This window comes from Podarcis gaigeae (assembly GCF_964106915.1).
Source record: "Podarcis gaigeae genome assembly, chromosome: 6".
NCBI lineage: Eukaryota > Metazoa > Chordata > Lepidosauria > Squamata > Lacertidae > Podarcis > Podarcis gaigeae.
In genome coordinates this window covers 58481168-58495497 of record NC_139682.1, presented here as the reverse complement: position 1 = coordinate 58495497, position 14330 = coordinate 58481168, and the positions used below count along the sequence as shown (strand labels likewise).

At 40.4% G+C, this 14330-nt stretch overlaps 1 protein-coding gene across 10 annotated transcripts in view; it reads left to right on the top strand.

Annotated features, from left to right (window-relative positions):
- The window catches only part of DAB1 (DAB adaptor protein 1), a 654787-nt gene that overhangs the window by 622117 nt on the left and 18340 nt on the right, over positions 1–14330 (top strand). For 9 of the 10 annotated variants that reach the window (XM_083742749.1, XM_083742751.1, XM_083742754.1 and 6 more), the window contains 3 exons: positions 7649–7705; positions 12110–12172; positions 12786–12894. In XM_083742749.1, the coding sequence (XP_083598875.1) occupies positions 7649–7705; positions 12110–12172; positions 12786–12894 (229 nt within the window). The remainder of the gene's footprint in view (positions 1–7648; positions 7706–12109; positions 12173–12785; positions 12895–14330) is intronic. The other variant, XM_083742750.1, reaches the window with a different exon arrangement.

Genomic DNA, 14330 nt, shown 5'->3' with positions numbered 1-14330 from the left:
CGGCGAGGTGAGCTCCCGTCTTTCGGTCCCAGCTCCTGCCCACCTAGCAGTTCGAAAGCACCCCTAAGTGCAAGTAGATAAATAGGTACTGCTTTATAGCGGGAAGGTAAACACCGTTTCCGTGTGCTGCACTGGTGCTGGCTCGCCAGAGCAGCTTCGTCACGCTGGCCACGTGACCCGGAAGTGTCTCCGGACAGCGCTGGCCCCCGGCCTCTTAAGTGAGATGGGCGCACAACCCTAGAGTCGGACATGACTGGCCCGTACGGGCAGGGGTACCTTTACCTTTACCTTACCCTTTCTCATTAACCAAGGAACTGTTTCTAGGAGGAGGAAAAAACAAGCTTCCATTCTTGAAATCTCTAAACAGATAATTAACAATACCATATAACTGTGAACATTTACAGGAAGCATTACTCTTTTGTTTTGCATTTGAGTTTTTTCATATTTGCATAAAGTTTTGTGTAATGAGATTCATAGAACTAGGGGTCAAGAATCAAGTATCGTGCTTAAGCAGGCCACCTCTTGACTAAAGGTGGTATAAAGGGTAGGCAAAGGTGTGTGTGTGCGCGTGCGCGCGCACATGCTGGGCTTATTCCAGCAAGGCAGAAGAAGGAAGAGATGTGTTTTTCCTAAGCTATGCTACTATGTTTCCTGTTTTAAAGATGTGACAGGATTGTGAGGATTCTGAAGCATCTCATGACACACCTCCAACATTGGAAGGGCACTGGCTGCAGATGCCTTTCCACAATACAGAGGGTGTTTCCACCATTGGAAAGGAAGATCTGACAAATCCTATATTCCTTGGGCATCCCCCAAGGGACTATAGGCTTGCAGCCTGGAAGTTTGTTCTTGCTTATTTCCAAATACCTTTCATAAAAACCAGAGTGTGTTTCCTCTAAAATGCCTGCATTTTAACATGTTTTCCGTTGATTTCGGAGTATTATCCCCATCTTACCTTGTAGCTTAGCCTGCATTTGTATTTTACCCATTTAAATAAGCTTGCTACCTTATTCACTCACATTATCGGGCCAAATACAGATAAATTGGCTACAACCAAGTCAAAAGTTATGCCATGCCTAAGTGCTGCTAAAATTTATAATGGTAGGACTGTAGCCTAACAATCCTATAGTCACTTTTATTTAAAAAAACAAATAAGCTATATAAAATTATGATAAGGTAGCATTTCATGAGGTGCACATAAATGCCTAGATGAGTCAAACAGCCTTAGGGAATTAAGTCAGGAAAGACATTACAAAGATTTCTGGGTGTTTGTTGTGTTGTTGTAAATCATACTATTTAATGAGATTCCTATTTAAAGGTAAATAAAGGAGTAAATAAATAAATAAACTCACGGAGGAGTTTTGAATTAACTTGACTACAAAAATCAAGTTGAGTAAAATAAACTTAAATGGCTCAATACACATTTTGATTATCTGAGGAAGTTCTTCTTTTGAAGCTAGTCAACAAGTGAGGTGGAATGCTTAATGTTCCTTGAATGAATTGTGTTCAACATCGAAAGATTTTAATGTGAACACTTGCTTATAAATACATTAAGCTACAATTTGAAAATAATTAGCAGTGGCTAGCTGACCTAACCTAGACATTCATCTGGAAGTGATGAATTTGAAAACTGTGTGAGGAATACAAAGGAAACTAAGAACAAGATAACACGCTTCACTCATAACACTCACTGCACTAATGAGAACTTTCTATTTTTTTTTTAAATAATATTTATTAAGATTTTCAGAAATACAGAAAGAAAAGATTAAAGTACATTCAAAGCCTTATTTTCATGCACCCACTTTCCGGGACTCCCTCTTTCCCCCACCCCTACCATATTCCCCTCTCGTATTGTTGGCTCCACAAGCTCTCAGTTCTAATTAAAACTTAGTTTGTTTAAACCATTAGTCGAATTTAAGTTTAAATTTGTACAATCCCCATCAATACCCTTACTTAACAAAACAAAAGTTCTTTCCCCAGGGCCCACCCCCTTTCCATTCCACAATTTCCCTTTTTTTTAATGATAAAGACACCCCACACAATAGAAATATAAGAAAATAAGAAATAGAAAGTATAATAAGTAAAAGAAAACCAATTCAGAAAATAGTTGACAAGCTTTTGGATTCTATTTCTCCCCCCCCCCCCCCCCCGTCCCCGGTTTAGTTTCCCCCTGACCACCAATCCATGTTGTCTGCCTGGAATTTTTAAAGTCCATAAATCACATTTTTCCCCCAACTCCTTGCTGGCTTTTTCTTTTTATAATTATTTTTAGAGTTATTTTTAAACCCTTTAGCATCAAATCTTTAATAACGCTCCCCCTATTGTTCTTTCCAAGTTGTAGTCCAGTTTCCTCTTGTTCCGCTGCTAAAACGTTCTAGTTCAGAAATTTAGTAAGTCTGCAGGGGTTATTGTTATTCAGGAACAAAAACTTGCGTTCAGTCCCTTCCTTTCTTCAATAGAAAATTCTATTGTCTCCTTTAGCTGAACACCCTGTAGACACAATATTGTTTCCGTTTTGCAGCTTTCCCAGAAGATAACCAGTCCTGTAAAATTCCGATGGTATTTTTCCACTCGACCTTCTTTGTAATGTCCCGAAGCTCCTCTAGGGGATTATTGTAACTTTGTTTTCTCTAGTCCAAAAGTCCGATTGTTATCCATGTTTTCGCCATTTTGTATCCAAGTTTTAACGGGTTGTAACTAATTGTGACAAAATTTAACCAGCAAAGTCCTCGTATTAAGGTCCTCTTTGAATTTCCGACTTTGACAGCTACTTTGACAGCTGTCAAAATCTCCTTCGCTTTTCGCCAGGCTCTCTCCTCAATCACCCCGGTTCCCAGGGGGGGGGTTACATTTTCCTTCTCCCTCAATTCTTCCTCCAGCACAGTTCTTGTAATTTCCCATCGTGGAATTCTTAATTTTTATCAGCAATAGAATTCTTTTTGGACCTTGGTTTCCCAGTTCTTGTTTTGGAAGGTTTACAGTAGGGAGGGGGACTGACTTCCTTTTTGGATCCCCCCCCCCCGCTCGTATCAAATCCGAAAAAAATTTCTTTTTTTCTCCTTTTAAACCCGGTTTCCAAATTACTCACGGGTTGTTGTTGAAAGTCCGAATTCTCAATGGAAGAAGTCAGCGCTCTCCGCCGGATGGCATGCGGCTTCGCTCGGCAGGGATAGCGGAGGACTCAAAGCACCACGCTTCTCCCCGGCACCCGATCCGTAGCCTTTAAAAAGGCTCCTTCACGAGTCGGGAGGGCGCTAGCGGTGCCAGCCGAGTCTCCATGTCCACGGCCTCCGTGGCCGTGGTTTTTAAGGGTCCCCGCATCGCCGGTGCGGTAGGACCCAGCCCCTGCCGAGCAGGCTCCCTCCGGGGCTCGGAGGGAGTCCGCCATTCGGCGATGGCGCCAACCCGGAAGTCCCACTAATGAGAACTTTCTAAGCAGTCCTCACCAACCTATGTTCAGAAGTAACAACAAACTGTGGTTAGAGCAAGCCAAGATTCATAAACCAGCTCCAAACTATGGATTCAGTTCCTACTTTGTGGGCCTTGAAGCAAAGCATAGTGATACTGTTTGGGTTTAGCCATTAACACAAGCAAAAGTTAAGCCATAATAAACATCTTAAATATTCTAAACAAAAATTAAAAAGTAATATTTACAATATATAATGAAATTGGGTCCAGAGGACACCCAAGACTAATTTCACTTGAATGTGAAATTGCTGACCTTCAATGAAGAAAAGGGAAAAAGTGCAACTTGTCCCTAAGCTCATCTGTGCCGGAGAAAGTAGCCAATGTAAGACCATTTTTTACAAAGAGGTCAGGTGGTGATGGGGTTTTCTGGGAAATTACAATCTGGTTAGATTAACGTCTGTTCCAGGAAAGCTGGTGGAAAGCATTATTAATGCTAGAATTACCAGGCAAGCCGATGAAGAAGCCTTGCTGAAGAATAACCAGCATGGTTTCTGCAAGTCTAACTATCCTTGTAGGATTTGTTGAGAGTGTCACTAAGCATATGGATAGGGGAGATCCAGTAGTCACAGTGTACTTGTACTTTCAAAAGCCTTACAACATTTGGGGCTATTTAGAGAAAAGGTAAGGGGGAAACAAGATAGAGGTGTAGAAAATTATGCCTTGGTTGAAGAAAGTGGCTAGAGAATTTTTTTCTGTCATAATAGTAGAACCCAGGGTCATCTAATGAAGCTAAATGTTGGAAGATTCGGAACAGACAAGAGGAGGTATTTCTTCATGCAGCGCATAGCCACCAAAATTCAATGGCTTAAAAAAGGATTAGACAAATTATTGGAAAATAAGGATACTGGCTGTGTTCCACGTCCATTGTTGATGGGAGCATACCTCTGGATATTAGTTGCTGGGAATGCTGTTGGGCTCATGTCCTGCTTGTGGGCTTCTCCTAGGCATCTAGTAAGAAGCTGTGAGAAGACAATGCTGGACTAAATGAGCCACTGGCCTTAGCTAGCAGAGCACTTCTTCAGGCACTTTCAAATCAAACACACACACCAATGTGGGAGTCCCCTGGCAGCTCGGGAATGATTTACAATAGAGACCAGACAGCCTTGTTCTCAGCTTCCAGAGCTTGCATTTTTGAGATGTGTCAGTTTTGAGAAGGCTTTTTAATAATGCATTATGGAGATGAGAGACAAAGCAATTAACTACTTTATTAGATTTTTGAAGCAGCATCTCTATCCATTAGGTCAAGACAGTGATATTTTTTATGATTTGCTCAAACGTTTCCTGCTGCAAAGATTTTAAGAATTAAAAACTTCATTAATTGCTTAATAAACTATTCTAAGGCTTGGAGGCCTCCCACAGAGCATTTGCTAATATTAACAGTGGGTGCACAAAGGAGACTTAATGCCAGGAATAAATGATTCCTGAGAATACATTCCTAGGAGGTTTGCAGACCTAAATATATTGGGGAAAATTCATTAGAAATCAATTCTATACAAGCTCCCTTAGACTGAGACATGCTCAAAAGGCAGATTGTAAAATAAGGCACAAACATGATAGAATATCATGGAAAAACAAGCGCCAGATTAGCAGCAGGAGGAATTCAAAAAGAGAATGGCTATTTGGAATTGAAATGTACCAATTGCCTAAACTGTTTGCTTTGTCTGTCAAATATGAAGGTGAAGAATCCAAGACCCGGGATTTTATCTAATGCTAGCCCTGCTTAGACCCATTGAACTTAAGTTTGTTGTATCCATTAACTTCAGTTGGTCTATTAGATGAGTAGGATTAGCATGGGATACAACCTCACCTCTTCCTTCCTCCACTCCTTTCTGTGTGTGTGTCCGTTTCTCAATGAACATAGCTCAGGTAGACTCTACATTGTATCCTGTTGTTTCACTACCCTCCTACAAATTTTTATTTTAAAAAGCAAATATGATTTTGTCTTTTCCCTTCCACCAAGTGACAAATGCCGTGGCAATGGAGAGGCTTACAAAACCCAAACAGGTGCCTTTTAATTTAAACATCAGGTTGAAACATTTGCAACCTCTCTTTCTGTATGCCAACAGGAGGAGATACAACAGTTGTTGAAAGGCTTAATACCTTCCTGGTAGGAGGGTTTTTGCTATTCCCCCTACCCCTTCAGGCAACTTGCTTGTGTGTTCTTCACTGACTGAGCTGTGGGGTATGTGTGTGTATGTTTTGATCTGTGATGAGACAGATTTTCAAGTAATTAGAAGCAGCCTTTACATTTTAACACACAGAGAGAAATCCACAAAGGCTGCAATTATACAGAAAGATCAAGCAATCTAATGTCTTGCTATGCTGCCGGTTGTTTCTGCAGCACGCTAGGAAGAAGCAGGAGGGGGGTGCAGGAGGGTTTGCTCTAATTGGAGAAACCTTTTGTATTGAAACGTCTAAGGAAAGACAGACAAACGGTGCCAAATATTTGCCCCCAGTTAGAGCAATGTAGTCCTGTGAAGTCTCCGCTGAAGACTTTTCCACGGTCTAATAGACACTAATGGCTCACCCTTAGGAAGCATCTCCTCAGCGGCAGGTGATGCAGAACAAGAACTGATGGAGGATACAGCCCAAGTGCTCCATGATAATTGGGCACTTGGGACATGCAGTGACATGGCAGGCAACTATTTTCTGGGAGGTCCTGCCATAGCACAATCAGGTTGTTGCTAATGGTCTGTTGAACGCCGCACACATGTTTCTCCAGTGTTACGCTGTTGCTGTTTCTCCAGACAGCTTCATAAGAGCAATCAGTGTTGGTTCAGCAAGGCAGCTGAGGGCACAGCGTGACTCAGCGTGACAGCAGTGAAGAATTTTTAGGACAGCTGGAGTGATGCTCAGGAGGAGGAGAAACAAGATAAATCCTGTCCCAAGAAAAAAGATAATTTGTTTTAGATTCTGAAAACGTACCTGACTTGTAGCAAAGTAATCTATTACTGCATCTCTGCCTTCATGCTTCTCTGAAATCATGTGCTGGTTAACCTTTGTAGGCCTTTCTTAAAGTGAGTCCATAAGTAGTAACTACATATTCTCCTGCTGGCAGGAGAACAAAAGGAAAATTAATCCTAAATGGTACGTTGGGCCAACTGATAGCTTATAGATGCCCACATGCTGACTGGGGCCATTGAGATGGGAGGTGGAGTTCAGGGGCTATCTGTACTGGGCCCACAAGCAACAAGGGGACCTTGGAATTATTATTTTTTAAAGTAAATCTCTAGCCCCATTAGAATGAAAGTTATTAAGCAAAATCTGAAGCCACAAATCAAAGTAATTGCTTTGAAAGATATGAGCCTCTCCCAGTCTTTCAGTATTGTTAGCCTATGAGGGAAGCCAAAGTTGTGAGAAAAATCTACATTCATGAAAGCCCTGGGACACCCCAGAACATCTTAAAAATAAACTAGGAAGTCTCTTCTCTAGGATTTGGCCAATGACTAGGGATGGTGGAAGTTGCTGTTCAAAATGCTGGGAGGGCACCAGATTGTGGAAGTCTGTTGTAGAGCTTTTTTTCCAGATTCAGAAAATACAAAAGGGCTGCCTGGTTCATTTTGAAGGGACTTTCTGATTCATTCTGGAACTTTATTTTTCCTTCCCTGATAGAGAAGTGATTTTGCTCAGAGAAAATAATGGTGAAATCCCATGGTTAGTGTGGTTCCCATGGCATCCCTATAACTATAGGCAATGGGTGGTGTTTCTGTCCATTGTAATGTGTTCAGCCGCAAGGTTTTATTTTTCTCTTATGAGTGAACGTTGACCATTTTCATATATGAGGAAATATATGTAGGACACAGTAGAGATGGAAGTCATCCTCACCCTAAGGACCCCTATGTATGGGAACTTCTGTGCTCTTCCCTCTTGCCTCAGTGTCCCATACTATAGTCCACTTACACAACCCAGAGAACTCGAGGGTTTTTCTTAAATGGATATTCCCAACCCTTCATTTTCACTTCCCCATGCTGGGTTCTGTTTCTTTGTACAATATAACCATGAAAACTTATAGTATGTATATAATCATTGAGGCAAGAAAAAGCATCTGACCAGGAAACTATAAAATAGCTCTTGTTCAGAAGTAAAATCAATAATTGTTGAAGTCATCATTGTTGTGCTCAGCAGAACATGTCATTTTCATAAATCATTCACTTTCATTTTCATCAATCATGCATTACAGCTGGAGAATGGAAGCCTGTTGTTGGACATAGATGAAAATCTTGGTAGAGTCACTCAGGTAAGAGAATTCTCAGTAGAAATAGATGAACTCACCAAACTAGTTAGCAGAGTATGACTAAACAGAGATTAGTGCCACTTACTACAAGCTTTTAAGATGTTGGCAGAAAGCACAAATGTTTGATTATAGTCCATATATTTAACATATTATCTGTCTTTCACACAGTGTTACTCAAACAGCTTGTGAAATTTGAACATGCTGAAATTTCAGAAACCCTGAGAAGAAGCTGTTTGAGTCTGACCTGTAGTTCTAAAACAGAAAATAGACAGGGTCTTTCCCTAGTAATGCCTTCCATCCAAGGCAAGCCCCAGACATAGTCCCAAAGACAAAGCAAGTCAAAAGTTAGAGATATGAGGTAAAATTACAGTCACCTTCTAGCACCTCCATAGTGGTGAACGATCTCTCCAGAATTTCTGCCACTTACCATCTGCACAAAGCAATGACAACAAAAATCTTTAAAAAGCACAACTCATTCATATGTGTATCATACATCGGCTGCCTTTCCATCCCAGCAAATATATAACAGGGTAAAATAACCTCTAGCTAGTCCCATATTTTCTTTCTCAGAGTTTCCTTTGTACATTAGATATTTAAATTTGTAAAATATGAAATCTAAGCTAATTTTCCTATACAAATTGCATCTAGCAAGATCCACATTTAACAAGCAAATGCTTAACAAGCGGTTTGCAGTAGTAGTAGCAGCAGCAGCGGCAGCAGCAGCATGTAAGATATGGAGATTCTTTGCCACTGGTGACAGAGTGCAAATGCAAATGTTTCCATTCTACAGGCAGCATGATGTTACATGTTGTTAGCTGCCCTGAGTGGTGCATGTACACCTGAAGGGTGAGACACAAATGCTTTAATAATTAAATATCTTTAATATTTAATTACCAACAGAAATACACTTAGGATTCTGGCAGATATAGAAAAAACCTGCATCTGTGATGCTCTTTACTCACAGAGTATGTTTCCATTGCAGAGTGTGTGAGTGAAGGAGTTATAGTGCTTGAATCAGCTAAAACTAAAATTATGCACTGTGATGAATGATTGCATGGTGGGGATGGGGCTGTGTGCTAATCAGTTATCCTCCTACGCTCCTTTCACTGTATTGCAACCTTATTTGCACCGCTTTGTTTCTGCTCACTAAAATTTAAAAAGCTGTTGCCAAATAAAAAACAGATTTTTGTGGAGCACTATGAGGGTGGAACATCCAGAGGTGAAGTCATCTGAGGAAAAACCCACGGAAATGGGTATGGTTAGCCTAGACTTGAGAAAACACTTGAATGTTTTGAATTTTTAACTCCCATATCCACAGTTGAACAGTATCTTTAGTAGAACCAACCAAAATGACACAAAAGTTTTTCAAGCCTTAAAGTTCTCCAGAACGGTTCATCAGAAAAGATATCACATGAAATAGAGTGGGGGAGCAAGGAAAAATAAAAGAAAGAACAAAGATAAGGCTGGATGATGTAGTCATAAGGTCAGTTTGTAGATCTGCACCTGCTGCTTTGGGTATCTGTTGACCAGTTCATATGTGCAACATCCCCCACACAATTGCCTCCAAAAGCAGATGGGCCTGTTAGCCTGGTCAGGATCACTTAAAAGCATTTATTTTAAAAACACTTCCTCTAAACAGCTGTCCTAATTCCCATAGTTGTAGAGGCACTTTTTCAATATGCAGACATCACGGAAAATGTTCTAGTAAATCAAATTCAAATATGCTCTTTCAAAGAAAATTATTAGCTTCTAAAGAGATCATTTATTTATATTAGCCAAATTAATTTTGATCAGCTTCACTATTTGCATGCTAATGCACCTCCTCAAATTGTTCATCAGTTTATCATATCTTTCTTTCCTGGCATCATTCTGTGAATGTCCAATAATTCACTTTGCAATTACAGTGACAGTCTCAAATGCTGTGACTTATTCACAAGCCCAGTTGAAAGTTGAGTACGCTAGGACACTGTGAGACAACAGTATGCAACTAAAAACCACAGAAAACTGAGTTTCACCTAATCTGTTTTGCTTTCAAAATTATTGGTAGACATTCTTGTAATGACCAGGAATAACTTAATTCAAAATCTGTGAAGTATTTCCAATGTACATTATACAATGGGAATGTTTACCATCAATGCTTCTCTTCCATCATTTTCTTATAAACCTACTTGATTGTAGGGTGGGTGGGTGTACCTGTCCACCCCAAAATAATTCTCTAGCTCCCAAGCTGTCATAAAATTAAAGATTACCAAGAAGCACAGTTTTATCAGAGCCCCTTTGTCTTGCAGAAGCTAAAAAATAATATCTACCAGTGATAATTAGGAAAGAAATTTCCTTCTGGAAGTATCTTTTAAAGGAATGGATTAGTTTACACCTTTTTTTGCAACAATAGGGACACAACCTTTAAAATGACATCTTATTAAATGATTAAATTTTACAGGACCAAATGCCTTCAAAGCAAGCATCTGAAAATCTGCCTTGCCTTTCTTGCGTTTACATGTGGAATAGCTAATCCCTTTTCCTTCATACAGTGGTGCCCCGCAAGACGAATGCCTCGCGAGATGAAAAACCCGCTAGACGAAAGAGTTTTCCGTTTTTGGAGGCGCTTCGCTAAACGAATTTCTCTATGGGGTTGCTTCGCAAGACGAAAAAATCTTGCAAGTTCCCGCATTTCCCCCCCGCTTTTTTCCGCCCTTTCCCTAAGCGCTAAGCCGCTTATCAGCTGTTCCGCTGATAAGCTGCTTCTCAGCTGATCGCTAAAAGCCGCTAGACCGCTAATAGCACTAATCCGCTAAGCTGTCAATGGGCTTGCTTCGCAAGACGAAAAAACCGCTAGACGAAGAAAATTGCGGAACGGATTAATTTCGTCTTGCGAGGCACCACTGTATTAAGACAACACAGGTGTCAAATTCCATTTTTTTTAAAGAGCTTTGTGCTATAAAAAGCATCCAGTTCACTTTCAGTTTTGAGGGCCTTTAATTGGAGTTCCTTCAAGCTCAGGTAGTTAACATCCTTTTTGTAGAATTTGTTCATAAGTAGACAGAGAGCTCCAAGCTTGGAAGGCATACTATTAGAGACTGGAATTTCTTGAGCATTATAGTTAGCTTGCACACTGAACACCTCTAAAGCTCTGCCTTAATGCTGATTTGAATGTAAGGCTCTGTGAAGTTCATGAGAGTCCCAGTAATGAAATAACAGAGTAGTACAGCATACATTATTTAATGGTTAATCATAAGATTGGCTTGAGAAGACTGGCCGATTCTGCCTCTGGAGTTGCTGGGTATCCATAAATGGCTGTCTTATTTGGGAAGACCTCAACGCTCAAATCCAATGCCCATAAAGTCCAAATCTTGCAGCTGGAGCCCAGATTTAATATGGCATTATCAGCAGCATGATTTTAGCATCCACAACCTGGATTTTTTCATGCATATTCAGTGCACCCATCCATGATTTGCTGATGGCAGGCTGAAGTGGGACAGGCATTTTTGATGATGGAGGCAGGCTGCCAAAAAGGGGGTGGGGGTGGAGAGACCGAATGCAGAGATAAATCAGAAAAATGTATCAAAATGACCAAAATATTTTATTATTGCATAATGTGTTCAGAAACAAGAAATACCTTCCTCAGGGACAATCTTCCTTATTGGCACTCTGCAAAAAATATATATTGTTTCCTCCCTTGCCAAATGCAACTCATTTTTCATAGGTTTTCAGAAACAGGTTCTGCCACATTTGTCCCAAGAGTTCATTCCAGAGACTGGGATTGATGCAAGTTAAATGTCTGAAGGATGTAAATTATTAGTGAAAAACACACTTGTTGGTGCCTTTAAACAGCCTGCCTTGGGAAGAAATGCATCTACAACAGAATGGTTTAGGTGACAGAAGGAGTCAATAGAAGATACCTATAGGACAGTGGGAACTGTTCCATTTGATGGCTCACTTGGTGAGAGGATGTTATGGACATAGCATCCTTTGTGGGAGGTTTGTAAAGGTCATTGTCTGGGTACTCATTGACCAGGTAGTAGAATTGAAGCCAGTGCAACCTTTGGATAAATTTCTTCCTCTATGAGGAGGAAATTTCTATGAAGGGCAGGGGGGAGAAGTTGATCCTGTCTTCTGATCAGGAGGTGGTTCTGTGTAAAGATTTCCCTCTTCACACCATCTGTGGATTTATTTATTTTTTAAATCCTTTAATATCCAGAGTGCCAATGAGATATTAATGGAATGGCAGAGATATTAATGGAATGTTCAGGTTTGCCTCATAGACGGGCCCAAAAAAATTGCAAGTAAAACATTGTTTTGAGAAGTTACTCTTGCTTTCCATTACAAAACTGGCTTCTGTGTTGCTCAGTGGATAAGAGATGGGACATGCCTAAATCTTCTTTTCTTTCTTTTTGCAATTCTTTGCAGGCTGTTACCCAACTAGAGCTGTTTGGGGACATGTCCACTCCTCCTGATGTAACCTCTCCCCCTGTAAGTACCGGAGAGAAATGCCCTGCCTCTTTCTCACATGCCACTTTCAGCAGGCTTATTGTAGCAGCATAATGCATTTAGATATTCATGACTAACAATGCCCCATACTGAAGCTGAAAGAATTTCAAAAAGGTTTGCAATCATTTTACCCAGTTTGAATTTTTCCCTATGTAAAATTGCTCATTACCTTTCTACTTCTTTTTCTGCACTAATTGCTTACACTGATCCCCTGTGAAGCTATTAATATCACACAGCCTTAGACCTTTCATGGGGGGTGGGAGAGAACAGGTGCTGTAGGAATTTGCATATATCCTAGGAGCTGGGGAAGAACACTTTCGGGTTTATTTAATACATTACAAATCATAAGAGATTTTCCTGATGTAGTTTCCCATTATGTTTTCTAGTTGCTGCTGTTTTCCCTTCCCCACTTTCCTGCTACTCTCTCCCTTCTGCATCTCCTCTCTTATAACCCCCCCAGCCCATGCTTTCCTCTCTGTCGCTTTTTTTAATTAGGAAAAAGGGTGTAGAGCCAGTTCTTGGCAGCAAAATCCACAACTGAGATGCCACCCATGTATGTTTAATCAGCACATTCTAATCTTGCTGTGTTTTACAGACCCCCGCAACTCCAGGTGATGCCTTTATCCCATCTTCATCCCAGTCACTTCCTGCTGGTGCAGATGTATTTAGTTCTGTACCTTACAGCACTGCTGCTGTACCCTCAGGTGAGTTTTTCACATCATGCTATATAACTTGAGAACTTAAAGGCCAGTCTGAGCATATGTGGCTTTTAATGGGAGCTCTTCTGTTGTACATCAGAACATCTAGACCCTTGATGAATTAGTAAATTTAGTTAGTGCTAGTTTCCGCATACCTGCTCATTAATCAATGACTGCAGTGAATGACCCATTACAGGTATAAAATCACAGATAAAATGAACACCTCACATCAGGCATCTTATATACGTCCCCCAACCCAGTAGATACAGTTTACACCTTAAGAGTTTGGCAATCCATTTGTGATTCATTCAGTGAACAGCTCCTAAATCCTTCCATATTCTTCTGAAGGCATTTGGGCAATCTCTTTCTCAAACTGCTTAAGGTCTCTTTCCTCAAGGCCACTTTCTTTTCTCTTTTGATTTTCCTGGAGTTCCGGTAGCCACAGGAGAAAAAAGACTGGTGTTTGTTTTATGTTTTTCACTGTTCTTTGGTGTCCAAAATGCAAACAACAATAGCTTAACCTCATTTCTGAAGCTTGGAATAATACACAGTCAATACATTTGTTCCCCATTACTACTTCTGATTTGTTGAGCAGTTGCTTTTGCTTAAATCCTCTTTTGCTTATGTAGTTCTTTATTGGGAAGAAATAACACAAATGAAAATGTATGTTTGTCTCTTTAAAATACCGGATATCCAATGTAATGTTAGGTGTGAATTAGCCAGAACTGTGTGTGGTCTGCACTAAATTTCTAGTTTCTGCTTTCAAGTAAATTAAACTTTGTGATTGGAATAAATTGTGCAAAGCAAGTGCATACGCATGTGCATGCATATATTACATGATTTTGCTAGGAAGAAGAGTGTAAAGACATACAGACTTATGAAGCCTGTCCCCTGATTGCTAGCAGAAGTAGCTGGTGCAGTGTACTGGTGATATTTCTGCTGTTTACTGGGACAGTGTAGGAGTTTGAATATGCTTGTGCAGCCCTAATCTTTGCCCTGCAAAGCAGTAGCAACACCACGGCCAGAGATACAGGGCAGCATCACCCTGCCAGCCATTCCTGACTGGACAACCCGCAGCTCCTTTGATGTTAAATTAGGCTATATCTGCATACTTGCACATTTACTTGTATAACAATTTGCTAACAAATTGCAGGTGTGCTTTGAATCTTATCCCATTTTCCGCTTCTGTGTGTTATTTTTATTTTGTTACCGTACACACCCCATTGTCCAGAAAATGAAATGGGTTGAAGTTTTGGAACACTCTCATACAAAAATTCAAAATGAGCCTGGCTTTATCTAGTCAGAGCTGTGGACATGCTAACAGCTGGCTTTGAAATATAAAGCAAGAAAACTGCTTCTTTCCATAGCAAAATAAATGTGTAGGGTTTTTTCACGATATAAAGACTACCTTATTCTGTACATGCCTCATCAGCAAAACTTGT